The 21511-nt window shown below is 37.6% G+C and overlaps 1 protein-coding gene across 1 annotated transcript in view; it reads left to right on the plus strand.

The window, feature by feature from the left end:
• The window catches only part of GRID2 (glutamate ionotropic receptor delta type subunit 2), a 1428522-nt gene extending 1407639 nt beyond the window's left edge, over positions 1-20883 (plus strand). Inside the window, exons 16-17 of the mRNA XM_057547452.1 lie at positions 13724-13781; positions 19684-20883. Of these exons, the coding sequence (XP_057403435.1) occupies positions 13724-13744 (21 nt within the window). The 3' untranslated portion in view covers positions 13745-13781; positions 19684-20883. The remainder of the gene's footprint in view (positions 1-13723; positions 13782-19683) is intronic.
• The last annotated feature ends 628 nt before the right edge of the window (positions 20884-21511 follow it).

Consider the following 21511-nt stretch of genomic DNA (forward strand, 5'->3'; position numbering starts at 1 on the left):
AGGGAAAGATGGAGGTGGAAAGATTCTAGAGAGAGTTGTGGCAGAAATGGGCCTGGGTGTGGGCTTAAGGTATTTTTTGAAGTATTTAGTATAAGTGAAATCGTGAGACGTAACAAAATCATCCAAGGAGTAAGAGGGTCTAGTTAGCAGAAGATAAGATCTGGGCATAGAACCCCGAGGAAGATGAACATTTGATCAAAAGACGGAAGAGTGTACTAGCTAAACGATCAAGGAAGAACGCTATAAGAGAGAGTAGCCTCAGAAGTCATGGGAAGACAGTGTTTGTAGAGAGTGGCCAATATTGTCAAGTGCCACTCAGAGAAGGAAAAGCATCCAATAGAATTAATAACATGAAGGGCCTCCCAATCTTGGCAAGAAAAGTGCTCAGGAGAAAGGAGAGGCTGAAACCAGACCGCAGTCGGAGGAAGAGTAAGTGGAAGGGCATATACACTGTTCTTCCAAGGAATATAGGGATGAAAGAGAGGAGAAAAATGGAGCTGTACCCAGGGGAGAGAATAGGATCCAGGGGGGGTGTCTGTTTCCAGGACAGGAGAGACTCATTTAAATGCAAGAGGAAGGAACTAGGAGTGAGGTCAATGTTGACAGTACAGTAGCAAGTGGGGTATTCAAAAGGCAAAAAGGAATGGGATCCAGGACACGATTAGTTTTCAAAAGGAGAAGGGATACATATTTTACTGTAACTGCATGACAGGGTGAAAGGATGAGTATGAATGCAAGTAAATGTCTATGTTCAATAGCAGGATAGAACCCTGTTGGAGTCTAGTTTTCATAAGATAGAGAAAGCAAGTCATGGTGAGGGTCACGTGTCAGAGATTTTAGAAGAATAAGGAATGGAGAGCTCGCTAGAGCAACACAGTTGGTCTGGTGTACAGCTTTGAGGGCTCAGCTGAGGTTGGAGGCCACGATAAGTTCTGTTCTGTTGTAAGTTTTTTTTTTTTTTTTTGATCATTCTCAGCAGCTTCTGTTTAGCCATAGGAAGACAGAGTTGGATTTAACCACAGCTGCAGATTTCACCTAATTATGAATAAACAGCAGAGCAATGACTCAATGTTACTAAAAAAAAGTTCATCTTAAAGGGGTGTCCCAGTGGTCTAAGAAGTATAGAAGGAGGCCATATTAATTAGGGTAAATAATGCTACTTGCTATAAAAAATACCTCCCCCCCAATCTCAGTGGCCTAATGTAATTATTTTTCACTCATAAAGACCAGGAGAGGGTTGTCTTCCATCTGGTGCTTTAGGACCGGGTTTGCGTCTATCCAGTGGCTCTCATGCCCCAGGACTTTGGAACCTCCTATGGACCTCCTGCATCCAGCTTGCAGAACAAGTAGGGAGAGAACATGGAGGATTGTGGGAGTTTTAATGCACCGGCTCTAGAAGTAGCACTCATCACATCCGCTCACAACCCACTGGCTTATCACAGGGCCACATGGAAACAGTTTTGCTAAGCTTCTGCCCTCACTGCCACAGAGGCACAGAGTCAAGTTAGGAGGCTTTTGTAGTCTTGAGGCTAAACAAGACAAAAAGCAGTCCAAGTGAAAATGAAAGCACATTGATTTTTCTGAGAAAATCAGTAGAATTTGGTGATGACTTAGATCAAGGATGATAAACAAGGTTCTGTCTAAAGCACAACATTAAAAAGAATTATGAGGTTAAAATCTTGGTCAGTGAGACCTACCCAAACCATCCTACTTAAAGTTATGACCGCTTCTTCCAACACTTCCCATCTCCTCTTACATGGCTCAATTCATTTTCATAGCACGTACGGTTTACTATGTGCTGTGTACTAACGCACTAAGTAATTTACTGACCTGGTATTGTCTTTCTCCTTCTGCTTGAATGTAAGCAAATTGAGGGCAGGCTCTTTCCTCAGTGCCTGAAACAGTGTCTAGCATAAGGAGGGTCATTGTTGAATGACTGAATGTCAGGAGATTAGCAAGGCCCTTCATGGTGAGATTTAAGCTGAAGTGGGAAATACCCACACATATTTACCAATGCTGGCTTAGCTTCAGAAAGGGAAGAAAGACTCAAACATCGTGACAGATTCAGAGCTGGCTATTTGGAAGAACAGTAGACTGAGGGAGAATATTTTATACATGGAGTGAAAGGAGATACTTGGTTTTTAAAATATCATATTCGAAATGAAGGTGAAATATCCAGGTGGCTATATTCAGCAAAACACTGAAAATGTAGAACCTGGGTTTAGCCAAAACATTCAGAATTGAAGTCTCAGGATATAAAGATAAGAGCCTCAGGATAAGAAGATGGAAAGTCAATCAATGGGCAATGAAATTTTTGTGTAGCCAAATTATATGATCTAAGGGACATTTGAGGGTAATTAATCTAGTGGCTTCCTGTTGGATAGAGTAACAATACTGCAACTTAATTCTGTCAAAAAAAAGTATGCCCAAAAGGAAAATCTTTAGTGCATTACTTAAATCAGTATCAGTGTGCTAATATAAGGTGTACCATATACACAAAAGAAATCCAGAACCTGTTTTCTCACACTTCTGCTGAAAGACAATCAGCATCTCCGCCCTCTTGTGGTGGTTCTGGAGAGAAACAGGCTGAGCCTTCAAGGTGCCCTGAATTGAACTGTTCCTTGACCACACAGTGGAAGAACAAATCGTCTTTGTATTATTCTGTATCTGTGTCCTTGGGGAACAGAGAAATCACCTTTTCTCCCTTCACAATCTTTCTCCTCCTCCTATCCGTCCTACCTCCCAAGTAATAGCTAAAACACCTGGATAATAGTAATACTGGGCAAAAATCTGAGTCAACAAAGTGCAAATGCTAGATGACTTAAAATGTCTATAATTCAAATTTTCAGTAAATAACCATTACATGATTTTTAATTGCTAGTCTAAATGTTTGTTTTTGAATTTCATCTAAATTAGCTATTATGAAATTTAATAGGAAATTAGTAAAAATAGTAATGCCATATTTACATGTAAAAATACTTAGAAATACTGAAGACAATATCCAAGCTCCACACCAACTAACAATTAGGGGCTTTTAATAAAGAAATTGCTAAAGGTTCCAGTGATGATTTCACTTCATAAAATTGTTAGTCTGATGTTGAGCTAATGCTTCCTCCTATCTCATATACCAAAAGGGAACTTACCCAGTGACCCCAACATGATCGTGGTAAAAATCAATTCTCCAATCCACATACAGCACAAAAAAGTACATTCTTATGATATTTTTGATGTCACATTTTTCCAATTTTCTTCATAAAACATTGACTGGAATTACAGTAAAACATTCTATATAGCCCCATATTTTTCTATCCCCATTAGAATAATATGGGACATACTGTACTATATTTTTTAAAAACTCAAATAAGACCAGTTTAAGAGCAGTTTTGGAGGCTAATTGTTATATAAAACTTAAATATGCACAGACTTTCCAAAATTGGTAAAATATGAGAATCTGAACCTCTAGAGAATTTTAGAAAATTCCAAACGTTTGAACAAATATTAAAAAACTGAACAGTTTCCTTATAAATAATCAAAATATAAACAGCGATTTCCCTTGATTACTTTTTAGAATACACTACAATAAAATGAGCATGGATAATTCAGTATAAGTATCTAAAGTGACTATTTAGAATCTAAGAAAATTAGGTAAAATAAAAACAGTCTTCAGTTTACAAAATGTTCATTTTCTGAAGTTCATTTACAAGTCACTTTTGAACACATGGTATATGATTCCATGGGGGAAAAAAGATATACATAGTTGTTGTTTTTTAGGTTAGACTTCAAAAAATGTTGTTTAACCATTAACCTTATTGAAATATTTTTAATAAAATGTTTTAAAGGCATTACTTGTACATAAATAGGTTCTTGTACAAAGAGAAAATACAATAGTACAAAAGAATATAACATTTTAAATATTTTGAGAATACTGGTATCCTGAGAAAATAGGTTAGTGTCATCATCAAAGACAATGAGTCTAAAGGCTAGGGTTCAAATCCATCGTTTGTCAGCTGTGTTACCCAAGGCAAGTTACTCAGTGTCTCTGTGTTTCATTTTCTCATCTATAAAATGAAGATAATAATAGGACATTCTTCATAGTATCCTGAAAGAATTTAATGTCTGATATTAAATGGAAAGCACTAGAAACCCTTTCCTCGTTCACAGTAGGCTCAAAATTGTCTTACAATGTTATTATTCTGCACGTATTTCTGTTTAATATAATAATATCTTTTAATTAATAAAAGTACCTGCTAATAGAGTGAAAAATATGGTGAAAGCTAAGACAATTCTTAGCTAAGACAATCTTTCAAGACAATTCTGTGGAAGCCAAGAGATGTCAAAATGAAAATACATACACCACTCTGCTGCTTAGAAATTGTGTGCAATGTTGTGAAACTGCAATAGAAAGTTTTAAAAATGCATATATTTTTAAAACCATTCAAATTTTAGAAGTAAAAATTTTATTCCAAAGAAAGCAAGCTTTTAAATATGCATTAAATTATCTCACCATGCCTTCAGGTTCAAATTGTTCTTCTGATTATATATTAAAATATGTTTTATCTTAAACATCTCTGAGCTTTAAGAGCTTAAAGAAGCTTCAGCAACATTATAAAAAACCATATCCAAAGACAAGTTGAAAATCAGGGAGGTAAGCCTGTTTATAGAAGCTCTACCAAACTAACATTGAATTACAGGCTTTTAATGCTTTAAAAAAAAGGGGCGAGTTCTTTCTATTTTCTGTCAATAAAGGAAAAGAAAAGAAAGACTGTTAACATTAGGGAGATTTTCATTTTTTATGGTTTGAGCCATTAAAAAATACGTTCATTCTTCAAATTAAAATAGAAACATAAAAAGAGATGGGGGCAGTTTCTGACACCACACACCTTTGATGTTAGCTGAAGTAGTGACAAATGCAGGGCTACACTGAGAGAGTTCCTTCTTTTTCTTTCTCCAGTCGCTCTTTAGGGAAGAGAAAACACTAACTTGCGCTCCTCTATCATGTTGCGACTCCTTGCTGTCTTCTACAAGGCCAGATGGTGGCGCTGTGGTACCATTTGTCGAGATTTTAACATTGACTCGTTCTTCCACAAGTAACAGCGTTTTGTGAAAAGACTCAAGCCCTCTTTTGAAAAAGAAATTATTTTAAACGTACTTTATTCTTCTCTTTAGCGGTAGATAAGCCCAACATTTCAGTCCTTTGGTTATTTTATTTTTCACTCTCTTTACAAGGATGTTTCTAAAATGTATAAATATAGTGACTTAGAGTGTACTTTCTAAAAAATTGACTAGGTGGTCATAGGGTATGTCGTTTTTCTCTTAGTGCATGAAAATAAAGATAAAAAGAAAGAGTATATTTTGTCCACATTATTTTCAGATACCAGTAATTTGGTACAACACGTCCTAATCCCAATCTACTGCCAAAATCTTCAGAAAAAGAAAGACTTTTGTTTTAAAAAATAAAAATAAAAAAATATTTTAAAAAAAAACAATTTTAATTCAATCCTCCTTCTAACCTCTCAGCGCTTGGTGGGAATGTTTGTTCCTCCTGAGAGTGATGTTATGTGATGCACACATCCCCGCCTCTAAGTGCCCTCAACAGCTGACCTTGCTGATCTCATGAAACCATCTTCTCCTCGGAAGTCTAGGTCTCATCCGACTTACATCCCAAAGATGAAAAGCGAAAACTAAGTTGGCTGATGCAGACTTGTGAACTGGGTCATTTTCTTCCCCATTTACGCTACTCTCAATGTTCTTCTCCTTTTACCTTTGGCCTGCCCAGGACAAAAATCATGCTGGGCAACCCTACACTACTCCTTTCACCCCACCTTTGATGCCGAATGAAGTGCCGAATAAACAGCAGAAATCAATGCAACTCTTGGTACCAGGTCCAAGTAGACCTATTGCAGGTGAAAACTGAAGCCCTAGAAGGAAAACACATTAGAAAAAGGCAATATGCAATTTTAGAGTCTATACAACAAGGCCGTTTGTGACCCATGTTATCTTGGTGAATGAGCGAGGGGAGGGGAGGGTTCACAAGAGCTCCCTATGAGTGCCCAGCCGGAAGGGCCACCCTCCACCCACTACCACATCTACTGCTCCAAGGAGGCATTTCAAAGCACTGAGCTTCGGGTTTCACAGATTTTCCCACCTCTTCTAGATAAACTGTGAAGCAAGCTATATGTAATTTAGCTATAGTCTTCTACAATTACTGTTTTAACCTATTTTTTCCTATGGAAATTATATTATTTTCCAAATAAAACCTTATGCTGATTCCCAATATCCCAAACAAAATCAAAGCAGTATTTTCAACCTATTTGGTACCTTAAAATTTATGAAATTCACTTATTAAAAGGCAATAAATGAGGAAAATGGTTGACTGTTCTAGACCAAAGTCTAAGCATTCAACTTATTTTGGTGTTTTGATGGATCCACAAACAAAAGTAGTACAAGAAAGTGTCTACACCATAAAATTTGAGGGAAACCATTTCTAACCTGCTTTGGCGAAACCCTATTTCCCTATGAGACCAAAAAAAAAAAAAAAAAAAAAAATTACAGTTGGAGTGATTGGATTCTAATAATAAAAATAAAGACATTCATCTATAACACATTTTAAAAGCCACTGTTCTAGAACAACACCCTGACTTTTTTTTTTTTTTTTTGCCTTAATTCCATTTTGTTAGGCAATTTCCGATTTCTCCTGTTTGCAGAGTTGGTCATAAATGAGAGAGAATATTTTCCAACTTTGTTCTGTGGGAATTTCAACCACTATTGATGGTTGTCTATAATTTAACATGCCTTTTGAATTTCCATTATCTTAGTTCTAACTGTGTTATGAAATTGTAATACTGAGATGCACTTTAAAAAAATGATTTGAGAGACCATCTTTCCAAATTCCACAATGCTACTGAGTACTTTTGTGAACAGAACACATAATTCAAAAAGAATTTTCTGGTGAACAATGAGGCGGGGCTGAGCCTCAAAGCTTCAGAAGCCCCAAGGATGCAGGAAAAAGGAAAGGAAACATGATGAACGCTATGTCTCCTCAGCGTGCTTTCCTCACCCAGTTTTCTCCTCTTGGCACTCTCCTCCAGAGCCTCTAAAATCAATAGGAGAAAAATGAGGTGAGAAGAGGGGAAATGCCAGGAATCCTGCCTTTTGTCAGGGACCAGTTCTGGTTTCTCATCCTACACTAATGTGGAATTCTCTTTAAAAGATAGAGGCTTTCTGATCTTTCCCATCTGCAGAAAAATAAATAACAATATGATTTACCTGGTTGCAGATTTTCTTTAGGGAGGCGGTGAAGAAGATGACAGAATACAATTTGTTTCCCTCATAAATGCTTCTCCAAACTATACAATCAAACTAGCAGAAATTCTATCAGGTTGTCCCTAACCCCGAGCATAAACGATAGGTTCCTTTTTACATGGCAGTGATAACGTCTGCACAGTTTTATTTCCAGGGAGACAGGGCAGGATTTGCTGCTATGCAGACTGAATAATGTTGGAAGCCAACATCATGTCACATTTTGTGTGCACTTTCCAAAGATTAATCCAAGCGTTACAAATGGGACACAGACCGCCATTGTCCCGGGGACACTTTAATAACCCACACCTACAATATTCAACCTGTTGTTTGCATAGGGACAACTTTGGGACGCAGAAACCCACCAGACTGACTTGAGGGAAGGAGCCCTGGGGAGACAGAGGCCCCGGCGTCACAGCACCTCCACATTTCATCCTACGTGGCAAATGAGTCTGTTTGGAGTTTATTTATGCTTGAGATGGGGGTCACGCAGCTCGCTTTCTCCAAAGCACCTCAACAAGCATGTCTTAAATCTGCTGCCTGCTAACTCCGTTTCTTCCTCGCATTGTACTTTCGGCAGGCTTTGCCAACTTGTGGATAATTTTTGATTTGTTTTGCATCATGCAGCTCAAATTAAGTAACATGGCGCATGCCCTCAGGATTTAAATTGTGCCTGGCCGGTTTCTGCTTTTATTTTTTTTCTCCCCATTCCCCTCCTTTCCTTACAATTCCTGGCATCTGTTGTTCTCCGAGGATATTCTTTGAGAATGGAAGACTCGGGAGAAAGCCTCAGTAGGAAAAGACTGTGAGAGGTAGATGAGAAGAACTCATGATTTCCACATTCCCCGATTCATCATCTTTAAGTACTCCCATGAAATACTTCATTATTGTTAGAATCTTATTTACTTTAGAAGAAAATTCTAATGACTCAGTAGATCAGAATTCATAACTAAGCTCTACATTGAGTTTAAAATAGCAGTAACATATTTTTCACATAAGGTGGTTTTGGTACAGAGAGAAATAGTTAAGATTATAATGAGCAGAATCATAAATAGTTATGATGCATTTAATCCTAGACATTTTGAACAGTATCAAGAAAATAATTTTTTTCTTTTCATAATACATTAGTATCTTAGTATATGGTAGCATGTCTGTAACAGAGGAAAAAGTTCAAAACCGAGAGGAAATTTTTAAGAAAAATGCTTTAGGGAAACCATAATAAGGCTAAAAGATTTACCGCAGCAGCATGAAGATTATGTGCAAGTATGATACATATAATACTTATCAAAAGGAAACTACATACAATTAACTTAATTTCCACTTTAATAACAGGTTTCCATTATGTGAAAAATGACAAGAGAGAGAAGAGAGAAACTGAAAGCTAGCTGTACGCATTTTGCTCAAGGATTTGCTCCTGCAATTTAAACTTAAACTTGGTCCTTATTTAAATAAGTATCAATAAGTCTGTAATAATATACCATTCCAAATTTACCTTTAGTGCTCGATATAATTTTTTTAATTAAAAGTACTGTATTTCTTTAGTATAATATTTTTATTTTATTATCTTTCTTGTAACCAGGTGGTAAGTATAGGCTTCTTCTCGACCTCTGTAAATATTATTAACCTTGAGATATGACAATAATATGATTTACATAGGAAAGCGTGTATGATGCCATCGGTTGCGAGCCTTAAAAGCAAATATATTAATAGCAAGAGTTCGTGTGAAAACCCTGTGTCGATCATTTCGCTTTTATAAGCTTAGTTTGAGGCGGTAACGATACCAGCTGACAGGGAAAGCGTCGTAGGAGCGTGTTCGGGTTTGCTCCGCGCCTCCCAAGGCTGCAATAAAGCTGCTGATTAAGCCGCACTCCTTTTGGGAGTCAGGGGTTCTCTCCCGAGTTCACCTGTTGGAAGAACTCAGTTCCTTGCAGCTGTGGGACTGAGGCTCCCGTTTTCTTGCTACCACAGCTCCTTTGCACTTGGCCATTCCCATAGGGCCTCGCAGGCTTCAAGTCACTACAGTCCCTTGTATGGGCTCAGCTGGTTAGGTCAGGCCTAACCCGGTCATCTGACTTCTGAATGGCTCTAAGTTAACTGACGAGCAATCACAGCAACTATAGTCCATCATAGTCAAAGGTCCCGCCTACACTCAAAGGGAGAGGATTACACAGAACTCACACCCCAGCGTGTGGGAATTTTGAGGGCCATCTTAGAATTCTGCCTGCCGCATCCCAGGCTGAGGTCAGGGGCCCTGTCACGTCCAAAGGCTTTGCTGTTTCTGTTCTTGCCTTAGAAGCAGGATTATTTGCTAATTCAGATAGCAAAAGTGTTGTGAAGGACATAAAGTAAAGGGTAGAGAAGGGAGGAACCTATTTAGATATAGAGTGGTCAGAAAAGGCCTCCCTGGGGCAGTAATATTTGATCTGAGACTTGTAGGACAACGAGTGAACCTTCATGGGAGTGCATTTCAAAAGGGTATTGTGTTGCTATTCAAATTCAATGAATGGTTATTACATCGTTATAATTCCACTTATATGTCAAAGTACATACTAATTTTTTGGAGATTTTTATAACAAAGAAATTCCCACTCCTAACGCATAGTTTTAAATAAAACTGATTTTTCTAGGAGCATTAATGTAGTTCCTGCAGGACAGAAAACCTGTGATGTAGTTGAGCTATGAGCTGCCCCTCCGAGAAGCCCTGCAGAGAAATGTCTCAATAGCTATTCGTGGGGAGATGCCAAGGGGATTTGCCCTTGGAAAGATGCAAAGAAATCCCCCTACAAACTAACAATTATAATTTACCAGGGTGGTGATATGTCAAAACCACTTATGCATTATTTCAAAAAGCATTGTGGTAGGATATTTTTGAAATATGAATTTACGTTCTACTTTCTGCAGTTTTCCCTTCTTCCCGACTCCAAGCTCAAAACCAGGCCCTTCGTATTTCTTTTCAAAGTGGAAAGCAGGTGCTTTTTCTACCTTTGGTACAAACTTAAGGTTATCAGAAAGATAATGTTAGGAGATCTGGAGAGACAGAGACACCAGGGAGTTAGTCTGAAATAAGAAGGAAAGGGGACAAAATTTTCCCCAGAAAACAAAAAAAAAGGGGGAGAATGGGATGGGTTGGAGAGAGGGAGACGTCAGTGAAAGAGGTTCTGCAGTGCGGGACCCCAGTCTTTCCAAATAATCCTGCTTCTAAGGCAAGAACAGAAACAGCAAAGCCTTTGGACATGACAGGGCCCCTGACCTCAGCCTGGGATGTGAGCATCTTGTTAGAAAACCAGTGTGGACCCAGGACTAGTGGCTGTGCCTACGGCCCCAGGACCACGGTGCAAACTCAGTTGGAAGGCAGGTGTGGGGAGGTGGAGGAGAGCCTCAGTACTGACTGATTGGGCTCCCTGGGTCAAGTTTAAATCATGCGTGAGTCTGTAGACCATGCGTTGCGCACAGGACACTGAGTACTTACTTAGGCATCAGGTGCGTAGGAAACCACCAGCAAATTCTGTCTTCATTAAGCCACATTCAAGAAGCAAAATTGCTCTCACATACGTTACTGACAGCGTAGCATAAGTTTCGTTAGTTTAAATGGTTTGAAGCATTTCTGTACGTTAGAGATTTCAGTCTTCCTCTACCTTCTCAAATGCCACCTCCTGTGCTCTGAATGGATTGTGGTGTAGAAAAAAGAGAGCTGGACCCATTAGCCGGAGTCCTGGGTTTATTCCTGCGGCAATCATTTATTGAGTACTCTTTATTATCCAAGCATCCTGGGCTTACAAAGATTAATAACACCAGTTCCTGCCTTTTATCTGAGAGTGGAGAAAAGTGAGAGAGACAGAGAAAAACAGGTTATGGGCTGTATGCACAGTGGTTACTCACCGAGGCTCAGAAATCAGAAAATAGGAGTTCAAATAGCTCTTCCAGGGCTTAGCTGTCGGATCTTGGGCAAACCGTTTGATGATCCTTAAACTCAGTTATCTCACCCACTAAATAGTTTCTACAATCAATAGAATCTACTAAGATTCCTGTCTCATGGTGTTGTTGTAGCTGTGAGATGACATTTATGAAAGTTTATTATTCTAAATGAGTCATTGCAGTGCAATGTCTTAAATGCTATGGTACTGTGTTTATGTGACTCTATATGGATTCCTTCAGTCAACACATCTTCATTGAGCACCTACTACGGTGCTAGATCTGAGTGATAAAAGTCATGTAAACTCCCCAAGACTGCCACCTTTGTAAAATGAGAGGTTTGGAATAGATGATCCCTAAAGTCCCTAAAAACTTGGTCATGAACAAGGGGAAACTGAACAGAACATCAGCCCATTGTTCTTTTGTATATTTTTTTAGCCCATTGTTCTTTTAGAAAAATATTTAGATTACATCCACATAGACATATTGGGGGGAGGGGGAAGAAATAGAAACAAAAGAGCAGAAAATCTTCAATTGAGCCAAATAACTATTTTTAAAATAAATAAATTTTTTGGAAGCTACCTAATAACTAAACTTTTTAAAAATGGAATCATTTCACAATTCTAGTAGTAAAATAGATATTATATGGTTATCTGGTAAATTTAATCAATAAAAGTAACCAATCAGTATGATTTCAGTAGGTATGATGTCTCCAGCATATCCTTTAACTCTTTATGTAATTAAAAGTTTAATTTAAAGCTGATTCACTTTGTTATAAAGCAGAAACTAAAACACCATTGTAAAGCAATTGTACTCCAATAAAGATATTTTTTAAAAATTTGATTACATTATAGCTGAAAAAAATAAAATAAAATAAAATCTGATTGAATTCAGTCAACTAATTTCTAATCAGTTGCTATGTTTTGCTCTTGTTTAAAAAGAAAAATATTTGAAAAATTCATAGGTGTATGTTTTCCCAAGTGGTTTCTATAAACATGGCTGGAAAAATTTTCAGCGAGACACTAAGGAAAACTTATTTTAGGCATCAGTCAAATAAATGGAAACATTGCTAAGTCTAGAACTCGTCAGTCCATCTGAAAAGGTTAAATTTCTCTTAAATTTTGCATACTTTTAAGAATAAAAGCACTTGATTTCCTGGTTTGGGGTTAATATAAAAGATACACGTTAGTCAGATACCTGGCACGCCAGACTTCAATGCCATTTTAGAGGTCAAAGATAGCACCTCTGAAGAAAAGAAGGAAAGGCAGAAAACAACTGTAACTATGGCAAAACAAGATTTCTAGCACCATTAAAATATATGATATGACAATCGGTGTGATGGTCACAGCCATGATCCTGTGTCAACAGGGAAGCCCTGTGTGCTGTTCCTTCAAAACCTGTGGCTTTCCCTGACCTTTATAAACAGGTTGAGAACTTCATACGCCCCTCTGCATGCAGCCACTGCCATAAAGCTGGAAAGTGTTGCAATGTCCAATATGCATCTGTGTATCTTATCAAATTTAGGATCAAATAATTTGGAAGCATCCAGTTTCTAGAAGTGCTATGTAACATTAAGGAAAGAAGCAGGATTAGTATATGCTGCATCAGAAAGATAAAAATCCTTGTTTTGTACTCTTCTATGTGTATTTGTATTGTATTAAAGATTTGGTTTTGGTTTAAATAAAAGTCCCGTTAAACTTTCCTGGTAGCATTTAAATGAGTATCATGAATCCCCAGTCTTTCCCATTGTCAGAAATTTTTTTCTTCTGTTATTCATAGATATTTGGACAAATATTCATAAGTGGTAACCCGGATACATGTGGAAATTCAAGAGACATTGTAGTTATAAAAGTTACTTTATAACTTTCCCGATTTGTTAAAATTATCGTCCCATATTATTGTTAAAAATTTGTATTTTACTAATATTTGAATAACTGAATCATTTTAGAAATCATTTTCTCTCTTTCTTTTAAGCTGTGGATATAGAGACCAAAGTTAAAAGAAATTGTGGCAATTAGCTGGTTGATTTTTCTAAGCATTAAATATGTTGGAAAATGCTGGATGAATTCAGTGATACCACTATTTTCCCAGGAGTCAATAGGTAATGTCATTAGCACAAACACATAAATAGTGCCCAATACATTTACTAAACCGAATCTAATTTAATCGAAAATAATCAACTGTTTGCCGGTCAGATTTTTCCTAGATCTATTATTCAGTTAGTAGCATTCTATTTTTCAGTAGGCCTAGAATGAATTCATTTATACAGAAGTAAACAATATACCTAATTAATATAGATTGGTTTTCTAAATCAATAAAGCAATAAATTACCAAGTTTATAGTTAAGTTTGCTTTTCCAACTGTTTTGGTTTTAAAAATAAAAGGCTTCTTTTAGAGACTTGGGTAAAAATTGAATTTATTATTTGAACATCTTAAAGTGATAAGTTTGTGTATGGGTAAACTTAAACTGCACTGTTTTTCCTTATTTTCTGTTTTTTTTTTTTAATTTTCAGTTCCAAGTTCTAATTCAGTGACATAGTCCTGAAAGATTTGCCACATAAAGTATAATATGTGAGTAAACAGAGCTATTTTAAATAAAACGTAACACTATTTTATTAAATATTTTTAATTTATGAAAATGGAAATACTGATATGGGATATAAAATAATTAACTCCTTCTATCGCGACTTTCTATTACTAATATAGATGGTGCTTTCTAACAGCGATTTTACAATACTTATAACAGCATTTCTTTCAAGTTCATAAACAAATAAATAGAGAGTTAAAGCACTGCACTTCCTCACATCATTTTCAACAGGACCATGTACCATGGGAAATCTCAGATACATGGATGCTATAACAGCAGTGAAACAAAATAAACTAATTTATAATTACAAGGGGAATTTGGTTAAACTAACAAATATGCAGATGCTTATAGACATATCTCAGGTTAAATTACTCTCATGGGCTCAATCCAGGTTAAAAAATCTCACCAAACGCCTACTTAGCAATTAAATTTTCTCATCTGTGTCCCTTTAAAATCATATCTGTAGGTTGTATTGCGTGTTTGCCCTCCTGTTATGTGTTTTGACGCTTTTTTTGGAGAGAGAAAACCCAGCTTCTGAGCCGGAATCTTTCTGGCTATTACACAGTGGCCGTTTCAGACCTGTGTGCTTATGTTTCCGATTCCTGGGAAGTTCTCTTTGCCACAGGGCGTGCCCTGAAACACATCAAAAGAACCAAGTTCTACAAAAGAAAAAAGAAACTCAAGTAGGCTTGAACATACAAAGAGAGGGAGAAAGAGATGAGAAAGGGGCCAGGCAGAGTGTTGAATACAAAATGAGTTCAACCAACCCCAGGAGCTCTTCATCACTTACATTTATCTTATTCCGGGAGAGGGGCGTCAAAACCAGCCCTGACATAAACCACCCACTGCCATTGACTTTGACTCTGTGTGTGTGTGTGTGTGTGTGTGTGTGTGTGTGTGTGTGTGGTGTGTATTGTACATAAAAAGGAACAGATTACATGAGGAATCACTGTTACCTCACACGAGTAAAAAAAATTAAAGAAAGAAAACCACTTAAAAACACAAATTACCAAAGTCCCAAGGAAATAAATTTAGCATGGTTTTCACTTAACTAATCTATAATGTTTATATGGAAATCTTCTAATTGTGCACTGCTTTAACATCTTTGCTACAGTATTTACACTGTACCTTCTGTCCTTTTATCATAAAGCGTGTGAGATTTTCCATTTCTACTTAGAATATTTTGCACATGTTTAATATCTCACGGTCAAAACTCTTGGTTAAATCTCTTCAACAAGATAGTTTCTGTATGATAAATAAAAAAACAATTAAAATGTAAATAGTCCAAAAAAGGGAAGGAATAAGAGAAATACTTTCTGAGTCTATACTACTTCCATCTTTGAAATTAATGCCCCTAAATTCTGACTCTTGGTGTTCTTTAAAAGTATTTCCTATTGATAAATCTTTCCAAAAAATTTTACTGTCCCGCTGGAATCGTGATCTTGAATGTCTGCACAAATTTTCTATAGATAGAAAGTGTAATGTCAGGTCTGACTGCCCTTAGTCCTGCAATGGAATGGCCTTTAAATTTTGCTGGTTTGGAGGTAAGTAAGTTAACAGTGAATGGGAAGAGATAAACTTGAAAAAAAAGAGAAAGAGAGAGAGAGAAAGTGCTGTCAAAAAGACTTTTTTTATTAGCAAGATTTAGAAACATTACATAAGGGGCACCTTTAGGACTTCAGTTCAAGTTTTTGTTATCAAGAATGACTATTATAAATAGTAAGCTCAAGACTTTCGATACATAAGAAGTCATAATCTAATGTGCTGATATTGGCTTCCTAACATAAATCAATTGAATAGTAGTGTGTATCTACCAATATTATGATATTTATTTTATTTTGTGCTTACCTGAGACTTTCTAATTTCTGCTTTACTGGGTTTGTATTACTTGAATGGCTCTAGATTACTTGTACACTGTCATTATAGTATAATAAGTATCATGTGTTGCTTTTGTTAATTGGTATTCAATAGAAAAACTAAACTTTTTTTAAAAAGATATTTGCAAAGGTCATAAGCACATGTAGGTGAGTGTGTCAGGTTTTCTTAGTAGATGATGCCAAGCATGGCTCCGATGGCCTCGCTTGAACAAAGAGTTTCAGTCAGCCAGCAGTCTGGAACGAAAAGGTAGAATCCCTGTGCCTTGTGTACACTTGGCGGAATATGCCGCCAGACCTACAGTTATCTTTTCAACTCATTCATAGACTCTTTCTCTGTTTCAGTTTTCTTCCATTTTCTTAAGCAAATAAAATCATTCAAAATTTCAAACAATTCAGAGTTTGGGGCAATCATGTACTACTCTGATATACCAGTAATATCAAAATAAAACTACATGATTCCTCTCTCATTTCTACAATGAATTATCCAGAAAGACTGTCTTGAGAGAGAGCTCGCGCAAGAGAGAGAAACACAGAAGTGATAAAAAAAAAAAAAATCAAATAGGAGCTACAATTCTGAATGTTAATAGTCCTGGTCCAATTTTTTTTCTGTCTTTAAAGTCAGCCCCTTCTCAAAAATACCATTCAAATTTACCGTTTGATTTTATGCGGTTGGAGTTTGTTTATGCATACCTTGTTTGTGATTAGCGTTTAAACCACTGCAAAGTGTAAATACAACAATGGAACAAGAAGACAGAAGACTTTCCTAAAGATTAAAAACAAAAACAACATAGAACTCTACACCCACCACATCAAATCCAGTCCCCAGGTGTTGTGCGTGATGTTTTCTAGGCGAACAGTTACTAGAGCCTCAGTGAGTTGGTCAAAGTGAAAAGGGAGAAAAGCACCTCACAGCCTCTGTGTGGCCCTCAGAATCCTGCAGGTCAAATAATTCACTCTGACCGCAGGCATTACAAGCCGGAAGCTCAGGCTTGTCCATCATGACGCCCCTGGATGTTACGGCGTTCTTAGGAGGCAGCGGCTTGTCTTTGGGTCACAAATCCAGGCCAGAGTTTCAGGTGTGCCCTCACCAGGCATTTCCTGGCTTCCTAAGATGTCCTGTCTTCACAGGGGGAAGTCCTCCTCCACATGACGGATGGGGCTACAGTTCAAACAGTACATTAATAGGCCATTTGAAAAGCTGATTGTTTATTAAACCAAGGTCCAAGCTGTTGGAAATATAATGTTAGTCTTTTCCAATGATATATTTCATGATCCTCTCAAAATTCAGATATCTAAAACCCATCTCTTTCCTTCTAATGTTTTTATCTGTCAAAGGAACAAACATCTAACTCATCTCCAGAGGAGACTAAGGCTAAGAACACAAACTCTGAGGTGGGATGGACCTCATTCCTGTCCTGACTCTGCTGCTTACTAACAGTGTAACTTTGAATGAATTTCTGAACCTGTCTAGTCTACTTTCTTATCAGTAAAATGGAGATGATTATAATTCTTATCTCATAGAACTGTTGTAGAGAACAAATGAGACTGAATTAGACACTAAACCCAAGTGTCTGGTATAACCTATAATAATTAATCAATAAATTTTAGTTATTAAAATACTTAAAGAATCGTCTTTCACTCATGCTTCTTGATCTTTCCTATCAGCCAGCTTCAGAGACCCACCCACTTGGCATTTGTGCCTTTTTCCCTTACATTCTTAGAGCCTTGGTTCTAAACCTTGTAACTAGATTGCTTTAGCAATAATTTCAATTGATTCTCTGATCCATTTTTACTTTAGTCCACCCTGGATATCACTGACAGTTTGATTTCTCATAAATAATGCTTTCTGTCCACCGCTGTTAAAAATCTTTATTGATTCCCTCTTTCCTACTCCTCTGCCTGGTTTTCAAGAGTCTACACATTCTAATTCTATTCATCATTCCCTGATGCAACATCTGGTTTTGTATAGACAATTTTCTGCCATATAATATTTTCATTGATTCCCTCACATAGTCAAAAAACATTTATTGAGGGCCTACCATGGACCAGATACTAGGGATACAAGGGTGCTGGTTTCCAAAGATATGCAAATAAATAAAATATTCACCCTGTCATCAGTTAGATTATCACAGAAAATAGACAGTTAAGCAACTCATAATAATATACCAGGTAAGAACTCTAAAGAGGTATAGGAGAAAATTTTTTTAAAATTATACTGCTATATAGCATTCTGTCCTTGAGTGGGAAGGCCTCAAGATATGTTAGAATTCAATGCTTACAGTGTAACAAAGTATTGTTTGCCACACTACGTCATGCTTCTAGGAGTCATAGGGCCCTCAAAGTTTGTGTATTTTTGGCCTTAAGTAAAATTGCCCTCAACCTGTCAAAATTCTAGCTCTCCCCACAAAACCAGTCTCATCTTCTCTAAGATTTCTTCCTTCATTATTCCAGTATCTGATGTGCCTCTCTAGAACTACTATATATATTAGTCCACATTATTTAACTTATTGCTTGATTATACGGACTTTTCTGGTGTTTGATATTGTTTTGTGTATGATAGACTCATCTCCCTAACCAGATTCTGAGCCTACTAAAGGCAGAATTCATGCTTTAAACAAGTGCATTTCCTATTTTCCAAAGAACCCAGCTTAATTCTAAGACAAGTATAGTAACAAATAATTAGTAATTGGCTAATTGATTTATTTTTGATGGGGAAAATGTATATTTTAAAAATAAGTATTTTTGTACATTACTTGCTAGTCCAGTATTCACTAAACTTTGTTCTATGTAGCACCAGTTCTACAAAATGCTAATATTACTAAATTCCTAAATATTACTTAACAACTTAACTCCACGTAGAAATGTTGGGGACGTACTGAGTTAAACATAGTTGAATAAGATTATCTACTACAAGACTTCCTAGAGTCTTTAAAATTTGTATAATTTAAGTCTTCAAAAGAGGTAGATAATACGCAGTGTTCCCCAAATCTTCTTAATGACAAAACCCATTTCTTGGAATTAGTGTTCACAAAGCTCACTTTGGGAAATGTCTTCTAAAGTCTTTGGAGCTGATTTCTATTTTTAGCTCAGTCAGACCATTTGCACTGCTGAAGTAACTGGTTATTTAATTCCATTAACTGGTAAGTGCTAACAACCCACTAATAATTTTTAGAAACACTTACTCTTCTCTAAGTTCTATAGCATTAGCAAAGATTTTGACAAAAAAATCTGGGCTCAAATTCTAACAAGAACATAGAGGAAGGATCACGCTGATCCCTCTGAAGCTGGCCAAAGCTAAGCTTCCCAATTTGTGCCTAGGTTCAAGACTCTTGCTGTTGATCTAAAGTCTTATGCTTCTGTTATTTAATGGCTAAATTATGAGGTCTACCCCTTGGGTTTCAAGAAAGAGGGACTTTCCTTGTTTAAGAGCATATATTTAAATGGGTGGGTTAAAAATGCATTTAACATCGAATTTGATTGGAGGTTACAACTTTACTAGGATTTATATATTTATTATTTATTAATAGTGTTTTAAAGCTTATGCATGGTATGAAACTATAATTAAAAGTCAAGATCAGAGATTCAAGATCTAAGGAGACAGGCTCCAGGGTATTGCATGTAAAAGTATATCAAGACCAAGTTTGGTAGAAAGCTCTACTGACTCTCCATTTGAGGGCGATGCTGACTTTATTTTCAGGTGAAGATATCCAAGGCCTTGTCTAGTGTAAGCTACCAGTGTATCCTAATCCAGATCTGGGTGAACTTCAAGGCCCTCCCTGAAACAGAGTCTACTGAACGAGCAGGCAATATGCTATGCTTTCTTTTGGCTGCCTGGGGTCCAGAAAGCCTATGAAGTCCTACGAGGTTTGCAATGGCTGTCATGCTCTGCTTTGTTTACAATGGACCTTTAAAGTGGAGCCAATGCCTTATAAGTAGTAGTAGGACAATGGAAAGCCAGATCTTATCTGAAATCAACCTTGATGTGACCTTACGCTTTATTTTCCCGCAGACTTCATCCCTGCAGAATGAAACTACAACATCTGAAAGAAGGAATGCTTGGCCATTAAGGCCATGTTTGAAACTTGGCGCCAGTACCTGGAGAAGCCAGGCATCCAGTCATGGCCTGCAGCAATCCTCACAACTGGGAGGACCTCTGGACGACCCATAACCTCTAGCAGCACCAGGGCTGCTGATCTCTTTCCCAACTATTGATTTCAGGACCCACTTGATCCTGAGTGCCCAAAACTGGTGAGCGGATGTATTATACCCTAAGTTAAAAATTCTTAGTCAAGGAAGTTGAACTCACCAGGTTGTGACACCCACAAATTTTTTCTGTAATCCACTCATAGAAGAGCAACAACGTGACTACTGCTTTCAGCCACAGGTCGTGGGTCTAGAGCAGCCGGCCCGTTCCTCTTGGAGAGATGCGTCTATGCGGCGGGCTTCTTGCCTGTGTGTCGTGGTCAGCCGCGCTCACACTGACGTCCAGGTCTGGACCACAGAAGATTTGTCCTCCAGCTTCTTCAAGGTTCAACACAGTCTCAACTGTGGGTCTTGGGACTTCTGATGGCCAAGTGTCAAGAAGACAGACGTGGAGGACCGAGGAGAATGTGCCTTGGCAGAACTGAACCAGAAGAAGACTGAGGCCTCTCCCAACTTTTATTGAACCACTGGTGACTGTGATGAATGATCTTCGGAGAATGTTATCGCAGAGCTCTCTCCATATTACTAAAACAATGTTACCTTCGTATTTACCAAAATGAACCACCTTTCTCCATGACAAGAGACATTGCCTTTACCCCCAGTGGCCATCAAAAACCTACATTCTGCATGGACCCCTGACTAATGTAGAGCTACCAGTTTGAATCCACATCTAGTAAATTTGTCATCACTTGGAGATCACTTGGATCATGAAATTACACCCTGGAATAGCAGTGCCTGTGTGTACTACCCACCGTCAAAGTAACTGAGTTTTCCCTATTCCCAGTTCCACATTCATCTATTATACCTCTTCCAGGCAAATCAATCTCTTACAAGTAAAGTACAGAAGCATCCCATGACACATCTCAATCCTCGGTGAATTCAAATAATTTTTATTGAGGATCTATTATGTGCCCAGAACTGTATTAAATTCTGATTATACACTGATGAATATGTTACAGTGCTTGCCCCTAAGAAGTTTACATTCTAATGGGGAAGTCAAACAATTAAACAGGATGATGAGTGCTACAGCAGTGGGATGATGGCCACGAGAATCCCCTCATCTCTGATCTTTGACCACCCAGGAAGCTCCTAGTTGTCCAGGTTACTCAGATGATCTCCTAATATGCCAAAGCAACCCGCAAGATTCAAGCCCATAAGCAGCAGTCCCCGGGGGAACCCCTGCAAGTGGTGATTGTATGGATTCTGTTTACTAATGTATTATTTCTAAACCACCTGACTTTTAAACAAGTTAGGTGCCCACTTACTAAGCGCCTTCCCCATTATGTCATCAAACTGGTAGCCCTCAGGTTGTAGCTGCTCGCAGGTGGAATCAAGCTGTGAATTTGGACGACGTGGCTTCGAGTTTGGGTCCTGGCACTTATCATGACTGTGGGCAAATCACTTAAGCTCTCTAGTCTTTGGTGTCTTTCTTTGCAAAATAAAATTGAAAGCGTTATATACTATACCTACCTCACAGGGTTGTTGTGAGACTCAAGTGAAAATGTATGTGAAAGCACTTTGTAACTTTGTTATTTCTAATCACCCCATTTTCCATGGGTTCTTCCTCCTCCCTTCCAAATACAGTATTATAATTTACCAGAAGGAGGTATTCTTGCCACCTTCATGCAAGTGAA

This window comes from Balaenoptera acutorostrata, chromosome 5, assembly GCF_949987535.1.
Source record: "Balaenoptera acutorostrata chromosome 5, mBalAcu1.1, whole genome shotgun sequence".
NCBI classification, from domain to species: Eukaryota; Metazoa; Chordata; class Mammalia; order Artiodactyla; family Balaenopteridae; genus Balaenoptera; species Balaenoptera acutorostrata.